This window comes from Gavialis gangeticus, unplaced genomic scaffold, assembly GCF_001723915.1.
Source record: "Gavialis gangeticus isolate Ggan-Ray unplaced genomic scaffold, GavGan_comp1, whole genome shotgun sequence".
NCBI classification, from domain to species: domain Eukaryota; kingdom Metazoa; phylum Chordata; order Crocodylia; family Gavialidae; genus Gavialis; species Gavialis gangeticus.
In genome coordinates this window covers 22,885,148-22,902,734 of record NW_017729011.1, presented here as the reverse complement: position 1 = coordinate 22,902,734, position 17,587 = coordinate 22,885,148, and the positions used below count along the sequence as shown (strand labels likewise).

At 44.1% G+C, this 17,587-nt stretch overlaps 2 protein-coding genes across 4 annotated transcripts in view; one reads left to right on the top strand and one right to left on the bottom strand.

The window, feature by feature from the left end:
- The window catches only part of RAB14 (RAB14, member RAS oncogene family), a 27,315-nt gene extending 19,047 nt beyond the window's left edge, over nucleotides 1-8,268 (top strand). Inside the window, exons 4-8 of the mRNA XM_019510844.1 lie at nucleotides 119-296; nucleotides 3,073-3,139; nucleotides 4,007-4,094; nucleotides 4,448-4,478; nucleotides 6,013-8,268. Of these exons, the coding sequence (XP_019366389.1) occupies nucleotides 119-296; nucleotides 3,073-3,139; nucleotides 4,007-4,094; nucleotides 4,448-4,478; nucleotides 6,013-6,190 (542 nt within the window). The 3' untranslated portion in view covers nucleotides 6,191-8,268. The remainder of the gene's footprint in view (nucleotides 1-118; nucleotides 297-3,072; nucleotides 3,140-4,006; nucleotides 4,095-4,447; nucleotides 4,479-6,012) is intronic.
- Nucleotides 8,269-10,012: 1,744 nt separating this feature from the next.
- Nucleotides 10,013-17,587, bottom strand: part of CNTRL (centriolin) — a 49,319-nt gene continuing 41,744 nt past the window's right edge. For 2 of the 3 annotated variants that reach the window (XM_019510838.1, XM_019510840.1), the window contains 8 exons: nucleotides 16,827-17,052; nucleotides 16,013-16,218; nucleotides 15,511-15,651; nucleotides 14,044-14,316; nucleotides 13,614-13,676; nucleotides 12,892-13,101; nucleotides 11,662-11,761; nucleotides 10,013-10,449 (listed from right to left, as the gene is read on the bottom strand). In XM_019510838.1, coding sequence (XP_019366383.1) covers nucleotides 10,439-10,449; nucleotides 11,662-11,761; nucleotides 12,892-13,101; nucleotides 13,614-13,676; nucleotides 14,044-14,316; nucleotides 15,511-15,651; nucleotides 16,013-16,218; nucleotides 16,827-17,052 — 1,230 coding nt within the window. In that variant the 3' untranslated portion in view covers nucleotides 10,013-10,438. The remainder of the gene's footprint in view (nucleotides 10,450-11,661; nucleotides 11,762-12,891; nucleotides 13,102-13,613; nucleotides 13,677-14,043; nucleotides 14,317-15,510; nucleotides 15,652-16,012; nucleotides 16,219-16,826; nucleotides 17,053-17,587) is intronic. The other variant, XM_019510839.1, reaches the window with a different exon arrangement.

Genomic DNA, 17,587 nt, shown 5'->3' with positions numbered 1-17,587 from the left:
GTGGCCCCCCCCCCCCCCCCCCCCCCATATGAAAATAAATTATGCTGGAACTCTGGTCTGTGGGGGAGGAGACTGCTGGTAGAAAGATCTGAACTTTTGATTTATCTTTCTATGACAGTTATGGCTGATTGTCCTCATACAATTGGTGTTGAATTCGGTACAAGAATAATTGAAGTTAGTGGCCAAAAAATTAAACTGCAGATCTGGGATACAGCAGGACAAGAACGATTTAGGGCTGTAACACGAAGCTACTACAGAGGAGCGGCAGGAGCTCTCATGGTCTATGATATTACTAGGTAAGGTATTGATGACTCTCACCTGTAGATTTTATCTGTACACTATCACAAGAGCATGACTAGCAGCTTTTATCTCTTTCAAAATTGGTGGGACGTGGCTTTTCGATGATGTTGTGTGTGACTGACTGAGGTTCTGTCCCCTTGGGTTTTTTCCCCCTAAACTTAGTTCAGTTTTGGGATGGTGAACTTGGATTATGAAGTATCCCTTTTTCTTTCCCTGACCATTCTGAGAATCTGCCCCCTTTTAGGCCAAATCTCCCTCAGCTAATTTAGCCATCTTGCTTGAAAGGTGGTACTTACTGTCTGTCTTGCTTACGAAGTGAGCTTCTAACCACTTAATACAGATGGGATGAAATGTATTTCCTTCAGGGAGAAACTAATGTGAAATGCTGGGGCGCTGCATTCTATATTGGCCTATAAACATGCTTAATAATAAAAGCATATAATGACCCGTTCTAGCTAATAACTGTACTTGGCATAGCTGACACTGAGGAGGTCTAGGCTTTCCTGCATTGAAGGAATAGTGGGGACCTGATAGCAGGATGAACACATACAATCCCCAAGGTAAAGGAGGGCTCTATCTGTTGAATATGCAAAGAGCGGGTACCCTGAAGGTTAGCAAGATGACTCCAATGACAAGTTTTCACAGTAAAACTGCAGTCTCAAATTGCACTTCCAACTTTAGCTCACTTGCTTAGTTTAACATATTATTTACAGTTTGACTGCCGTACTGCTGGTTTGTCTTACCTGCCTGTTGGATGTTGTGCGCAGAAAACAACTAAACTTCAAACATCTGATTTTGAATTGAGGCATGTCTGGAAACGTGCTTACTTAAGAGTAGGGCGTGTGGCCTTTCTAAATGTCCCCAGTGCTAGAAATATGTCCCTTTTTTGCATATGCTTAGAAAACTAAGGGCAGGCAGGTCTTAGTTTATTTCTGCCCAGACACTGCTTGGGAGCTCTGTACAGACACATGTGCCCAGTCTTTACGTCCTACCTTGCCACATGTCAGAGATGTGGGGCGGAAAATTTTTCAGTGCTTTATTTTTCTGTGGGAAATTTTCCATTTCTAAAAATTCATTGTTTCATAAAATGTATTGGTAACGATGAATGGATGCCAGTACAATAGTAGGCAAGCATGGCAGTTTCAAAGTTGTAATGAGTGGTTTTTCAGGTGGTTATCCCTAGGAGGTGTGTGAGAGAGTACATATATGTTTGACTGATTTGTAAATGGGAGGGTAAGTACACTTATGTAATAATCCAAACCAAAAATCAAGTTATGAATTCACCTACTTGGCTGTGAAGGTCAAAGCAAAACCAAAGCTTGGCTTATCATGCACAGTTCTTTGGGTGTGCTAAAATTGTGATGTGTCAACAGTTTTTTTTTTTTTTCCTAGTGCCTTTGCTTGGTTAAATTTAAGGAAAATAATGTAAGGGAAGTACATGCTATTGTGTGTTGTCTTTACATTTTTACAAGTATTCCAATAAAAATAACTTCTTTCCACACACAGCTTTGAATTTGTTTGAATATAACATTTGATTAGGAAAAAATTAAACACTTCAGTTCGAATACTTGTAGGCTATTGGGACACAAAATTAACATGGGGGTACTTATTCAGTGCTGTTTACTAAATATAAATCAAATAAAATGCTAAATCAGATCATGCTCTATTTAGGGCAATGGAAAATTTTCCAATTCAAAATTCTCCAGAAAACCCACATCTCTGCCACACGTACCATTGGTGTGGCTCCAGGCATGGACCAGCGACCTCTCCCTAGCTCCACACGGCAGTAGCATAGGCCTGCTGTAAGAAGCTAGCTTTTCCTCATTGAGAAAATAATGGTGGGTTTCATTTTTATAGTTTCTGCTACAGCTTCCCCCTGGCTCTTAGTCTCCTGCAGCCAAGATGTGTTGTCATGCAGGAATGATTAGGAAGAGCTTGCCAAGTCTAAGCAGTCTGAAAACCATCCTGTGTGTGAGTGACTACAAGGTAGCAGTTCCTATTCCTGGAGTGCCTTGCAGAGGTTAAGAGGCTATTTTCTTTCTCATTGCGGTCCCTGCAGGGGACATTACTTTAGAGTCTCAAAGGAGGTCAGAATTAGTATTGTAAATGGAAGTGAAGTCATTAAAATGATGGTCTGTGTTTCCCTAAGTTGAGCAAGCAATGGTGTTCTGTTCAGCATGCAGCAAATGAAAAACTGTTACAAGCAGGACCAGATATTGTAGAAAGGCCACAGAGGACTGGGGCGGGGGGCAGTGTTAAGAAACCTGAAAGCATCGTGTACAGTTTCCCCGGAGTTACACAAGTGGAGATGGTGCAGATCTGCATCCGAGGATGCAACTTGTCCTCTGGTCTAGGGTTCTGTACTTCTGATGCCCTCCGTTTGGTGTGCACAGATGAAAACCTAGAGAGGAAGGAAGGCGTACTCTCATGCAGGGTTAAGTAAGCAGTATATTGCAGTCAGGTGTCCCTTAGGAGTATTGACGGGAGATCTTTGAATACATTTTACACAACACAGTGTCCTTCATGAAGCTCGGGTTCCTGAAGAAAGCAGTAATGTCACATTTGAAGTAGGAGTCTGCCTCTGCTTATACGGAGAGAGTTGGTTTTGTTTCTAACGGCCGCACTGAAATGCAGTAGAACGTAATGCTTCCTGTGGGGCGTGTGAGTGTTACTTTTGCGGGGAAAAACACCTTCTGAATAATATGCTGTGCCGTTGAGGTGATGTACAGGAACTGTCGTCTAGTTAAACTTACTGCACTTGATTCTTTGCAGAAGAAGCACATATAACCATTTAAGCAGCTGGCTGACGGATGCAAGGAACCTCACCAATCCAAATACTGTAAGTTGGAAGGCTTTGTTTCGTGTTTAAGACGCTTGCATTAGAAGTCATGCCCAAAGCATGACTTGAAGTATCGGAAGTACCATCAGTTCACAGAAGTAACGGTATAAATAAACTTACTGCTCTGCCCCAGGACATGCAGCGAGTTCATGCTTCCACAGCCTTTATTGCTAGGGATCTGTTTTGCTGCATTTAATCTGCTAGGGATTTATTTTGCTGCATTAAGTGGGATAACTTTCTTTGGGTCAGTGTTAGACCCCCTCCCCCAAGTGTCAGAATTTAAATAACTTCGGATAGTTTCTCCGGACAAAGACCCGGTGTCTTTCTCCTGGGTTTTTTGTCTCCCCTTTTAAAGGCCTTGGGACTTTCCCTTAATCTGTTGCATGATTCTAGTCTTTAGTTTCTTACGTTACACACGATGTTTTGAGACCTAGTTGTTTCTGAGGGCAGCAAATCTGAAAGAGAAGTTGTAGCAGCACTTCCAGTCCTGTGATCTCAGTCTGGAGTCTGAACGTCAACCAGCAGGTGCAATTGAATTTCCACTGTCTTGCCCTCTGTAATAGTGACAGAAAAAGTGTGCATGCTGGCCAGATCAGTAGATGATTCTGGATATGCACACGAGATGTAGATTAGGGACCACTTCCATATAGGCTGGCATCCTGTCCCACCTCTCTTCCCCTCTCCCTGAACTATCCATATTTTAAAGCCCTTTTGTCATGAGAATCCTGCGGTAGTAAAGAGTTGAACGCGGCACCCAAAGACTGCCCCCAGTCCGAAGCCTTTGCTGTTAAAAGCTCTCTGATAGAAGGACTGTGATAGAAGAGCAGTTAAACTCTTCCAAGGCTAACGTCTTCTGTTCTGACCCAGGTGATAATCCTCATAGGAAACAAAGCAGATCTGGAAGCACAGAGAGATGTTACATATGAAGAGGCCAAACAATTTGCTGAAGAAAACGGTGCGTTTCTTTTTGAGCTATTACATTTCTGACTAGACATGGCAATGTGAACCTTCAGCTCTGGTAACTGCAAGCTGTTGAAAGTGCACTACTTCCAAAGTAACGTGACGGAGGGTGAACTTGTGCTATCTCTTGTGAGCTCATCTTGGCTTAATTTTAACTTTTGCTTACTTTAACAAAAAAAATGCTTGCAGATAGATGTCCTAATTTTAAACTTCATTGAAGTATTGCTGTGCAATATTATCATTACCATGCAAGGCATCAGTCTGTGGATGGCTGTAGTGACTGGGGTATGGGTCTCTTGAACAGAAAGCATTTCTTGTATCTTAATTGTCAATTTTATTTCTAACTAGGTTTACTGTTCCTTGAAGCAAGTGCAAAAACGTAAGTGATGGGTCTAATGCCGAATAGGAGTGGTTGCTGTGCGCTAACAAGCAAAGCGGACTGTTTGTCTCTGGGGAAATAGGATCTTTCTGTGGGGAGGGGGGTGTATTTGGGTTTTTTCATAACACGGCATGTTGGGGATTTGTAAGCACCAGCGAATGGTGCTTCATGGATTGGCTTGTGATGAGATGACATCACAAGGTAGAAGGAAGCTTGGCTTCTGGTTCCACTTCAATCCGTCTTGCTCCGGACTTGGGAGTTGTACGGCGGCTCTTGTACTTCTGGCCCACTTTGCAAGCAAGCCTGTGACATGTTATAGCAGACTGATGGGGCATCCCCGGCAGTAGAGAAATGAAACTAAGGTTGATTGCAACACTTCCACAACAGGGAGGGGGGACACTTCATTTGTGCTCATGCTTTTAGCTGCGAGTTGACTTGAGCTGCCCAAACATTTGTGTTGCTGTAGTGGGTTTTGTAAGTGGGATCCAGCTGACCTCTACACTTGGCAGTAGGCACGCATGTCTTTGCAGGTCTGACATTACTCTAACCAGAGGCCTGCCATATAGTCTTGTAAAGCTAGGACGTGCCGTGCCATAGACTGCATTAGGGGGAGGAAGTTGCAGTTTTAAGGACCCACTGACACACTTCTGGTCGCTCTTAAGGGAGCGAGAAACTTGGACAGAAACAGCAAGATGCTTTTCATGGTATTAGCAAAATCCAGTCACAGTGCTGTCACAAATCAGCTGGATGCTGCACAGACTTGTGCGGGAAAACTGCCTGCTTCCTTGCATAGCTTCAAGGAACCTGAGCTTCCACCGTCCTCAGGAGCTGGGCAGCCCCAGCTTTCAGGCTTGTTGCTTCCTGGGAGCCTTCTGGGAGCTCTGGGGCAGTGCTCCTAGGAAAGCAAGGCAGAGAAGTGAGAGATTTGTAAAACAGTTGGAAAAGAGTGTTTCTTCGAAACAGGAGCACAGTCCCCTTCTGCTTTTCAGAATAACAGTTCCCCCTCCAGGTCCTGCACCGCTGCTATGTAATGGCTAGTGGAGCAGTAGTCTGCAGAGATCCAATATACAAGTTTTAACTAGTGAGAACTCGAATGGTGGCGGCTTCTTGCTGTTCTGTCTGTTTCTGTAGTTCTCCGTTGCAGTTAGAAAAAACCATTGGGCATTTTCTAGTATGGCTGCTTGTGCCACGTAACCTGTGCTAAAGCGGAGGTAGTCTAAAATCCCCCGCTTCAAAGGTGAAGTGACACCTGCTTCCTTTTCCTGAAGCTGGCAGTAACTGCACTTGAAAACCATCAGCGTCTTAATTCTACTTTATCTAAAATGTCCATGCCAGTAGGTGCTCAAGGTGCCTAACAGTGGATTGTCTGCAGGTCCTGTGTGCGCGGTTGCTCTTTGAATACAAGACCAAGCAAAATTTCTGTTGTCATGTCTTGTCTACTGGCTGGAGGACTGGGTGGCTTTTGGATTGAAGTCTAGACTTGCCTAGACTGCAGTGCAGTGGACACGAGAACTGACTTTGCTCTCTTTTTAAGAGGGGAGAATGTGGAGGATGCATTCCTGGAGGCGGCCAAGAAAATCTACCAGAACATTCAAGATGGAAGCCTGGATCTGAATGCCGCAGAGTCGGGTGTACAACACAAACCGTCAGCTCCGCAGGGGGGGCGACTAACCAGCGAAACCCAGCCTCAGAGAGAAGGCTGCGGCTGCTAGTGACGTGTTCCATGGCTCCATTTCTGACCTTTCACCTCTGTCTGTTGGAAGCAGTGCTTTTGACTGCTTCATCGTCTTCTGTACATCTTATTGGGTTTAATTAAAACTCTGAGACAACAATTTAACACAGTACTAAACTGCTAAACAACTTAGATGTAATCAGGTTATCAGAAGCAATTAGAGTAATAAACCTCTCCTGCATGGTAAATTAGAAGTTTTTTTTTTTTTTTCTTTCCTCTTTGATTGTCCTTGTGATAGTGTCACCAACCAGTACATGATTTAAACTGAGCACTGATGCTGGACTCATGATTTCACACTTTTTTGCAGGGCTTTGTCTTCTGAATGGTTTAATTTTCTGCTCTCTTCAGCCTTTCTGCCCCATCTGTAACTTCTCAAGCTGTCTATAGTAACAGATAAGTTTATTTGCTGTGAAATGACTTCTGATGGTAGAAAAGGGGCTCTGAAACCATGTGCTTTTTGTTGGAGGGATTCCCTGTGGTGGGGGCGAAGGGATGGTTTGCAGGAGGAGACTACCGACTGCCATCTTAGCCTAGCACAGGGAAAGAGTCCTTCTCGTGCTCTATAGCTTTACATCACTCTTCTGCCATTTTATCCTTGACATTTGTTAACAGAACGTAAATATGTATAAAATTTGAAGGAACTGAGCTAACAGATAAATACATTCTGTGTATATGATTTTAATGAAGAAAAATTGATTACTGGCATTAGAACAGTATATAAGAAAATATCAGTTTGTACAGTATGACCTCTATGTGACCATGTTGCCCCAGTAGTACAAAAATAGATGTTACTGCAGTTCACTAACATAGGCTTAACTCCTTGGTGTCAACAGTGGACATTGTGCTGGGGGACCTCCAATCCCAATGCAAAAATTAACACTAGTGGACTATCCGTCTCGGCTCCATCTTTGCACTGTGGTATCTCTGCCGTTTTATTAACCCTGTTTTTGTGCAATCGGCAGCGTGCTAACCTGCTTTTCTCTTTTGTAAGCATTTTGCATTATTGGGCTTCGTTACCTGCCTTGCATTGTATAAAAAGGCCGGTTCTATTGCACATTTTTATGCTTTTATACCTTAACTTCTTGGGTGGTCGGATTCTGAACTGGATTGTCAGAACAGTGCGTGCGCTCCTAGGCTTTTTTCCTCTTCTTTCTTTAAACTACTTGAGTATTTTTTTAACACTACAGTGGAAAGGTGTCGTCTTATTTTAGTTTTCCTCTTGTGCGTGTGTTTCTCTCACCCACCCCCTGAAGGGAAGATAAGACTCCCTCCATTTGAAAACATTAGGAATGCTTCATGAAACTACACGAGTTATAATCACCCTTGGATAAAGGGAGACCTAGAGTAGCGGCCATGCATGCAGGGACTGTTGAAGTACATGTTCTCTTCTCTCCGGTTAGAGCTGCGCGTTGCAGTGCTGTACGAGCAGGGTTGCGTCTTGCATGGAATGGCAAACTTTTTCACTTCAGAAACCACAAGGGGAAGGAAGTGGTTAAATCTGATGCACAAAAGGTGTGTTCTGGTATCGGGCACCTCATCCAGCTGCAGTGTTTTAAAATGCCAAGTGGTCTTTAACACCCTCTTTAGACACTAAAACTATACAATGTTCAGACTTGTAAGCGAACGGTGGTACCAGAGTATTGTACAGTCGATGTTAAAGCCAAAACTGGAATGTGCAGACAATAGGATTTGGGTACCTTGTGCACTGTCCCTTGTTTCTTGTCTGGTTAGTCTCCTTTTATTCTTTCTTTCCTTCAACCTAAGGTTCTTAGACTGGTATAATAGCAAAGACTTACGACTGATGCATCTTGCTGAAACCGTTGCACCATAAAGAGTTTGCCCAGGGACCATGACCTGCTGCTGAAGAAAACACATTTGGGTAAACAGCTGTCTAATGCTCACAACTTATTGAGGTGCATTACCCTTGTTTCCAAAATAAGTTACAGTAGGTCTTATTGTTTCTGTGACAGAAAGGACTTGTTTGGACTGCTGTACCCCTCATTTAATGTAACAATGCTATTAATCTAAATATTTGTAAATAAAGTACCTGTATCTAGATATGTGTTGGTGGGCTGTGTTATTGGAAAACTTGGGGGGGGGGAAAGGAGGTGGAAACTAGCTCAGCCCTGGTGCCACCGACTTGTTAGATCCAAAGGATCGTGAACTTGAAGGCTGGTCTTGCATCACTACAGCTGATGTGACTTTGGTTACACCCAGCTTAATTCACGTTTCCATAATATTCTTTAGAAGTCAAATTGAACTAGAGGTTGGGCCTTCTAAAAGGGGTTGTTTTTCCAAGTTGTCAACCCTGTACTTGCTTTTTCTGCAGTAAGGGTCTTGGGGGGGCAGAAACTGGAAGTAGGGTCATGGGTGGGGGATTGGTGCCAGCACTGTGACTTGAAAGCACTGGTGTTGGAGCTTATAAAAGTTAGTTGCTGCTTAGTAAGCAAATCACTGCCCCATAAAGGAGGCTGCACAAGTGATAAAAGGAATTTCCCTTTTTAAAGGAAGGGTTGTGACTGGTTACAGCAGCTGGCATCTCTCTCTCCCCCCCCCCCCCTTGTCTATCCAATGAAATGCAACTGAATTTCTTCAGCTGCAGCTTCAGCAAAAGGTAACCTGGCAGTTTGGTTAGTTCTGAAACAAGTTCACATGGAGGAGCCTTGATCAAGCTCAGACTTGCTGACTGCCTGGGTCTGTTCTCAGTTCTGTACTTGATAAGAGCTTTGAGGCTTGTGTCGCAAGACCCTGCATTCCACTTCAAACATGTAAAAATTACCTTGAACGGCAGAGCCATGCAATCAGTCTCCACAGCTCCTTTAAAGTCCCCAAGAACCTGATAAGTCGCAAACAACTCCAAGAATTCCTGGCGCGCTAAACCCTGGGGCTGCAGCAAGGGGAAGGAGTAAGGTAAGCACGGACTCTGGTTCTGGCATTTAAGGTTCTGGTGCTTCCTACTTGATTCTGGCTTTTGTGAGAGCCAGTTAATGGACCAGGTTGAGCAGCAGTGAGCATTTGGGAGCACAGGAAGCTGCATGCCTTGACTCTAGACATTCAGTAGCCCTGCAGGTAGGATGTGGCCTGACACATCCATGCTTGCTTCCTCTGCTTGGAAGCTAGCAGTCAAGGTGCCAGACTGTCCATCAGAGCTACAGGAATGGCTGTTTTATAAAAGACCTAGAAAGTGACGGCAATTAAAAAAAAAAAAAGCGTCCACCAGTTAGCCACCTTGTGTAACTGAATTTGCTTAAGAAAGAGGCCAACTTCAGGTTCTGAACTGAGTGAGGTCAGGCAGCTGGCAAAAGCAAATGCAGAGCTTCTAAGCCAGGGGCAGGCAATTATTTTAGGTAGAGGACCGCTTACTGAGTCTTGGCAAGCTACTGAGGGCCACATGACAGGCAGCCAGGGGCAGATAAATTAATTTTCTAAATTTTTAGGGGCCCCGCAGGCTGGAGAGCATGACCTGGTGGGCCACATTTGGCCCACCCCTGTTCTAAGTAATTAGTAGCCATTACATAAGGATTCAAATAACTCAGTTCCTCAAGATATTAATTATTAGCAATTTAATGAAAGAGGGCCAGTGTGCTTGTATACTGACCTATCCTGTGTCCTATCCCTTGGACCACTTTTGTCAAGGAATTCACATTTTCAGAGCACCTAGGTTCAGATCCAACCAGCAAATCAAGTTGTTGGTATTGAGCAGGACTCTAAGCAGGCTGCGCTCCTACAACCCTCACCCACATGGTGCAGGATTCTTGGAAAAAGTTGGAAACTTTGAAACAAAGGAATTACAGGCAAGTTGTAGTCGATACAACCCTTTTATTTTTTTTAAGAAAATATTCCAAAGTAATCTGATTTGAAAGGACTAATGCATTTCCTGACACCAGATGCCTGTTCCTTTGTCATCAAATTTGCATGTCAAAATATTAGGCACAACACATATTAAACCCACAAAAAGTGAACTGAGAGTTTTGAGTGACTGCAGCAGTTCCTCTTCTCACAGTTAACATAATTGGCATAATATAACATTAATGACTCAGTAGTTACATAACCATACAAACTTTTACAGTATTAGTACAAAAGGATTACTCAGGGATGCAGGGCCAGGCTTTCTTAACAAGTGGCTGGAAGGAGACTTCACAGCTAATGAGGTAGCAGTCTTCAGGCTGTAAGAGGTCAAGTACTAGAAGGACAGTCTGGTTCTTCACCATTCCACTGGTTTCACAGATCAACATTGGTCTACAATAAAAGTTTGGAGCAATTAGTGATTCTGCTGGAGCACTTCAAGGCTATTTATAAATCCAAAATTAAACAGTTGTGCTGTTCTCAAACTGCTATGGCAGCACCCCTAAGAATGAAGTGTTTTCCATCTATTGTAAGGTGCGTGAGATGAGTTTTGGAAATGGCAATAATTTCTGGGCAGCAGAAACATGTTAAAAGGTATTTCTTCTTAACTCTCCACTAGGGCAATCTACTCTAGCCTTTTATGAATGCAAGGAGCACATCTAAATGAGTGGAGACATGCAGTATGTGGTGCTGCAGACTTGTATGCGGCACTGCATGCCACATGCGTGCGTGTTCCCCATGTTGTTACTTTGCAGGGGGATGATCTGGGGAGATCCTGGGGTCAAAAAAGCCCACACCTAAAAAAGAAAAAAAAAAGGCACAGTGGTGCATGTGGAGGCAGCGTGTGCGGCCCAAAACCAGCTTGGCAGGTCAGCTCTATGTCCCAGCTGCTGGCTAGGCTCCCTGCGGCGGGACTATTGCGGCTGCAGCTCCTGGAAGCCCCCAGGACCCCAGGTAACGCCACTGGGGCCAGTACAGTTGCTGGCTGAGCCTCCCTGACCCACTGGGGTAAGAGTCTGCATGCAAGAGTGTGTATGACATGGGCTTTCCCTGGGGGCAAACAGCAGTGGTAGAAGGTGTACTTGTCCCTGGGGAAGTGCACCTTCTTGCTCATAAGGATGTGCCTGAGAGCTCTTCACAATGAGAGGTATAGAAACAGGATCCTTTGAGCATGAATGGTGGGCTGGTTATAGACCAGTCTCTCCCAAGTGCAGCGACCAACCTAAAACTGTCCAGACAGAACAGGACACAGCACTTAATCTTAACTGTTAGCACTAAGAAGTGACATCCGAAATTCAGCCAGGGTAGAAATAGCCAGTAGCAATGTACATGAAGTATGGGTGCTGAGTGTATAAAGGCATGGACTTGCTCTGAGCCAAAACAAGTTTTAAGTGAGAGATGCTTTCAAATTCCTCCTGCAGCCTCAGTACAGTAGCACGCACTGGAGGCACAACACTTGCACCCTTTGAGATGAGAAGCAGCAGGGAACGGTATGCACTACTCACCAGCGTTTGAGGAGAAACTCTAAACGTGTTCTAGGCAGTCTACAGTGATCTACACAACTAGCATGCTGTTCAAGTAAAGCTGGCTTAACGACTCTCTTACCGCCAGGCTTTACTGAGGGAGTCCTTGTGTACGGCATCGCAACTTGGGAAATGCTCTCTGTCGTTCTCTCGGGGGACTGGACGACTCCCGTCAGAGCAGCCTAGAGAATGGGGAAAATGTGGTAGTCAAGCTTGGGTAAATATGCTGAGCTGCCTGTGTGATGAGTTAAGCAGCAAGGGTGGCTTAATTCTCCATTTCTAAATGAGTTTTGGTTAAAGAACCTAAGCTGGGAAAACCTATTATGGTTGATGCTCCCATGCACAAACACGCCGCTAGGGAAGTCCAGCATGAAGTTTATACATGAAAGCTGAGGTGGTTTGGGCCCCCTGCCCCCAACCCACTTCATTGCATATGGACAAGAGGTCAGAAAACTGACCCCCTGTGCCTTGAGCAAGTTGTTTTTCCTCTCTGTTGGTAGGAAATACGTAGTCAAAAGTTGTTCCCACTAACAGGAGCAGCAGGAGCTGTGCAAGAGTGGAGCAGCCCTAGCTGGCCTGGAAATGGATGAGACAGTGGGCAGAGACAGGTTTTACCACTGCTTCCAACTGACTTGATCCTGCCTTGAGCAGATCAGCCTCCCTGCCTCGGCTTCATCTACCGAATGGAAGTGGGACATAACTGTACCCAAGGCAGCACTTTAAACCTGGCCAGCTGGCAACCAAGACGGGCTGCAGAAGACCCGAGGAAGGGGACCAAAAGCTCGTCTAGGTCCCTCCCAACTAGACATGTGGAGTGAAGAGATCACCCACACAAATCCTCGTCGGTGGGAGTAACCCTCCCCCCACCCCCCATGAGAATTTGCTGCACAAAGCAGACAAGTCAAGCTTTGCTGCATGTTATCTTGGAACAAGTTGCGTCATGGAGACCTAAAAGAAATGTTGAATTTGATCTGAATAGTTTTGTATCGATAGTCTTAAGAAGGCAGAGGAAATTTGGAAGCTAGCTAGATTTCCCACTGGACTTGGCCAAGGAGAACTTGTCATGGCAGGAAAGTGCTCTAAACATGGGGCTATGGGATATCACGTGCAGGTAACTCGGTCTCTGTTAGAGCTGGTCTGCTTTGTCTCCAATCATCCTGTCTTCAGAAATATTTTACAGCAGTCCACAATCATGCCTGGAAAGCATTAAGTGTAATGATGCGGCTCTGCTCAAGGCAAGCTAGCAATCAGCTATAATGCTGGGATTTCAAATCAACCACGCGTGACGTGGGAAGACATTCTAAAGCATCACCTGGTTCTTTGTAAGGTCAAGATCATCGTGAAGGGAGGATAGGAGCCCCGAGGAGCTTTGGGAGAGTAACAGGGAGTCTGAAGAAGCGCTGCAGACCAGTTTGTCTAGCGCATCGACTTGTCTCTTCAGGCTGTGCAGGGTCCCCTCTGTTTGCTGTTTTCCTTTAATTAATACTTCCACTTGCTTGGACATGCAATGTCGCAGCTGAGCCTGAAAGCAATTGTTAGTTCCCATTTATTACTCAGCTTCTATTTCATGTCTAGGGCCATGCTTTTTAAAGATCCAAAGGCAGCATTTGTATTCTCGAACACCAAGCGTGTCTCAGGGAAGAGCTCTAGATAGGGTTTCTCTAAATTCTGGTGCTATTGCCATTTACAGCGCTTGGGGCTGGGCTTGAATGAGACTGTCAGGTTTAAGGCAGTGCCTTACGCGAGTGTGTACAGAACAGCTGCTCACAACCCTGGGTGGATGAGCACAGCCGAGGACGCACGTTGAACCTGAACTCTGAGAAACCGTTCAGGTGACATGACGGTGCTCTGCCTTCCTCCACATCTCTCCCACTTTTCAAGCCACGTCGCGAAAGCACATTTGATGGCTCTTTAGAGAAGGATGAAATTATCATTCAATCACCCCAAAGGAGGAAATCCTCAAGACATCATCTAGTGAAGCCCTACACTAAATAAGCAGCGTGCTGCCCTGGGTGGGGAGAGGATGTGTACAACCTTGAGCCGATCTTCGTGGTGACGCAGCTTTTCCCGGAGCGCTTCTCCACGCCAGTGTTCATCCTTTGGAAGCAGAATTGCAGTTAGCAGCCACAGGAAGCAGTTTTTAAACAACCAGCATCTATGCTACACAGTACATAACACTGCGTCTTAAAGGGGACTAAATCCTTCACTCCTTCCCCATGATTTCAGAGGCATTTGGGGTTGGTGAAGACTATGGGACTGTGGCCATTTTAGTGACCAAAAAGTGACCAGGAAAATTAAGAATTCTAGCAATCAAGAGGCCCATCTTAGCGTCATGCTGGGCTTTTGAGGAACACCCAAATTACTCGTGTCGGTGGAAGGGACAATAATGACATCATGGGCACACAACCTAAACTGGGTTGCATTAAACACTCACATAAAGTCATTTTTTTGTTCATAATTTTACCATTAGGTGGACTTTGGATAAATTAAGTCTCTCTTCAAACAACAGCTGTCTTTCTTCATTAGATGCAAATGGGAAATTCTCCTTTAAATCTTCTAATTCACACTGCAGCCCTTCCTTTACTTCAAAATCTGCTTCCAGATCATCCAGCAGCTCGGGAGGAGAGGGGCTTGATTTAAGCCCAGTGCGGATTTCATCTTTCACCTCCAATTTAAGCATCTTCACTGCATCCTTTATTTCTTGCTGTCTTTTTTCCAAATCTTCTTGTGTTTGAATCTAAAGAGCGGTGCAAACAGGCAGATTTGCATTCAGAAGCGGGATGACATCCATCTCTAATTTTTCCCATCAAATTAAGCCACTATTAACCAGTGCTTAATGTTACAGGTACAGCAGTGCAAGGGGACAGCCTAGCTCCTTGCTGCTATCAGGAGTGAACTGAAGGAGCTTTGAGCACTTGTTTGCACTGCACAACCACGCTCAGGTCTTTGTCTGATCTGCGAGACACCAGGAATTTGGTGCCTCTCGTGTCTCTCTCAGCATTTTTTGCATTTCTCTGGAGGTAGAGACTGATACTTAAAAAAATAATTCCTCTTCTCTCAGTCCTCTTGGGACGTGATTTAGTTACTGAGGGAATTTCTCTGAGGAAGTCTGTTAGAAATGAGTGGGCAACAGTGTTCAGACAAGAAAATTACTCTAAGTTTTGGTCTAAGTAATAGAAGTGGCATTTTATTTTTGTGGGATTGCCACACTTTTCAAGCCCAAAGCACAGGGTCAAAAGCAGAGCGTTTCTAAAATTGGAAGTGCAGTTTTCCTTTGGAAACCAATACAGAAGTCTGACTGCAGTAGTTAGTTGTGTCCGTAAGCGTCATGCCATATTTAATGGGCGGTCCTGACATGGCACCAGGGACAAGCCAAACCAGCTTCAATGTTTTACTCTCTCCATGCATTGATAATAAAGCTGGGCATCCATTCTGCATGTCAGCTCAGCAGTAGTTTCAGCACCCCTCTGAATCACATTTTTCCCTTTTGGCAGACTGGTTAAAAAAAAACCTAACAGATATATTCAAGATCAACTAGACTGAACTGATGGAGGAAAAAAAAAGTCTGCTTGGTTTTACTAACGTTCACGTGTCTGCAACACAAGGAGAAACGCAACGTTTTCCTCTGCTGTAACTATCCAAACTATTTTAGTTTCCTGCGATTCTTCCAGGAGCTTAAGGCTCAGTCCTCTGGTCCACAACGTCAATGAGAGTTTTATACGAGCCATGCCACAGCCCGAGAGCCCAAACAGGTTGTGCGCTGTGCAGGCAAGTGTATATGGATTTAGTAATGATAACAATGAATGTAGGGAGGTAAAAGTGAGGACCAGAGCTTGTTTAGAGTGTACATAACTTATTTCGAATATATATAACTCCCACACAAACACTGCCCTTGAAGAGAATTAACTTCTGCTTAGGTGACAGGCGGTACCTGTGCCTTGAGGTCCAGATAATCCTGCTGGATCTGGCCGAGCTCCTTGATCAAGCGTTCAGCTCGTTTGTGGTTGCCTTGAGCCACTTGTTCTACAGCTGCCATTTCTTTCCTCAGATAGTTGTTTTTATGCTTTTGTTCCTAGGACACAGATGTGAAATCACAAAAGCTTTGATCTTTTTCTATGTAAAAGATTTCTGAAAACAGGGAAACAAAACCTAATACGACTCTTTCTGCCCCAAGTTAAAATGGTTTGTCCTGCCTGCTAGTTTAGTCAAAATGGGTTTAGCTGCAGGAGTCTCTCACAGGGCAGCACGGGAATGACGACAGGTGGGTGAGCGACTCTGAAACCGGCTGCCTGAATTTCACCCTGTGCTGTCAGCACGTTTGGAGTTTCAAATACAGTATTTTTGTTCTTCCTTTTCCTTTAAAGAACACACATGGTCATGCAATTAAATTACTTTTTACAGCAAAAAAAATAAAATAAATGATAAAGGCATACATGCAGTTCTCTCTCAAATTGGGTCCTTTGGGTTTTAATGGCTTCCTTCAGACAGATGACTTGTTTTTCTGCTTTTTCCCTCTCTGACATGATCTGATCTTGGAGACGGTTTAGCTCTGCTCTCAAGAGTCCAAGTTCTTCTCGGAGGGATACCATTTCTTTGTTTTTTTCCTGTAACTGCAACTCTTTCTCTGAGAGCTCATGACCTGGAATTACATTTAAAAAAGCAGTGCTCGTCACCGAAACACAGTGAATCCAGTGGTATTGGATGCATAACGTCTTTTGGAAGGGAAAAAAAAGCAGTGCAACTAAAGACTAGAACCGCTCATGTCTTTGTACATGAAAACTGTATAGTTATTCAGTGCTAAGGGCCCTGCAACCTTTTTCACTCCAAACGCTATTGATTGCTGGGTTGTTTCATGACCAAGATGTTGAGTTGGACTGATGAAAATGAAGAAGGGCGCCTATTTGAGACTACTTAACACACATGCATAACCACTAAAAAACTGCAAGCAAGTCCTGAAATAAATTTCCACTGAACTTCCCTGTTAGAAACACTATTCAGATTATGCTTCCATCCTCACCTAATTCCCAGCACGCTCTCAATTTCTTTTTTCAATCTTATTTACTTTTCAAGTTCTGCACGCCTGCCTTGAGGATTAACCCAAAAGACCAGGAATCCCTGTTTTTTCTTCATGTTCCCTAGACCAGGTCTAGCATAGTTGCCTGCTCTAATCCCCAGTTAGTTGCCTGGGGGCTTTGGGAGCTGACCTCATGTGCAGTCACAGTTATAAACACACAAGACACATCTTACTGGTTTCTTGGACTTTTTCTTCAAGTGCCGCCCACCAGCTCTCCTCCTTCTCCAGTTTCCCGATCCTTTCTTCCGTCATTCTTACTTTTGCAATTGCTTGTTCCAATATATTTTGCTGGTCTGTTAGCTCCTGCTCCAGTAATTGTTTCTGATTTTTCAATTTAGTTGTACATTCAACTAATTTTTTCTCTTCAGACTCAGAGTCTTTCTTGAGGCGTTGAAGAATCTATCAAAGACAGGATGTCAGATGTGAACTTTTCCTCAGATGGTTACCTGAGGGCCCACTAAAACCTCAATAAGAAAAGCTGCCATCACCACAGATATCAAACAGGACCACAGGGGAAATTAAAAAAAACCTTAAACGTATTTCATATTTTACATAAACAAAAATAACTTTGAGGGCTTCTGGGTAACAATATTAGTCCTTTGCTTAATTTTTTCCTGGTTTTGGTTGCTGACGTTCCACCTATGCATCTGTTTCTCTCCATCATTTAATTCTAATTTGAAATCAAGGTAAGAAAAAACTCCCAATGACTAGAAAAACTGGGCATACCAAGTTTCCTGGTGTTATTTTGTTCAATACTGACATGCCGATACGTTGCACAGGATGGTGCATGTGTTAATATGTTATGTTAATGAAGCACTGCTGTTGTGACCGTACTGAACTGAACTGTGAACATGTACCTGCAGCCCCCTTTTGCACAGTAGTGTCTTGTGTAGATGCACCTACTATGTAGTTATGAAGGCTATTTAATAGGGAA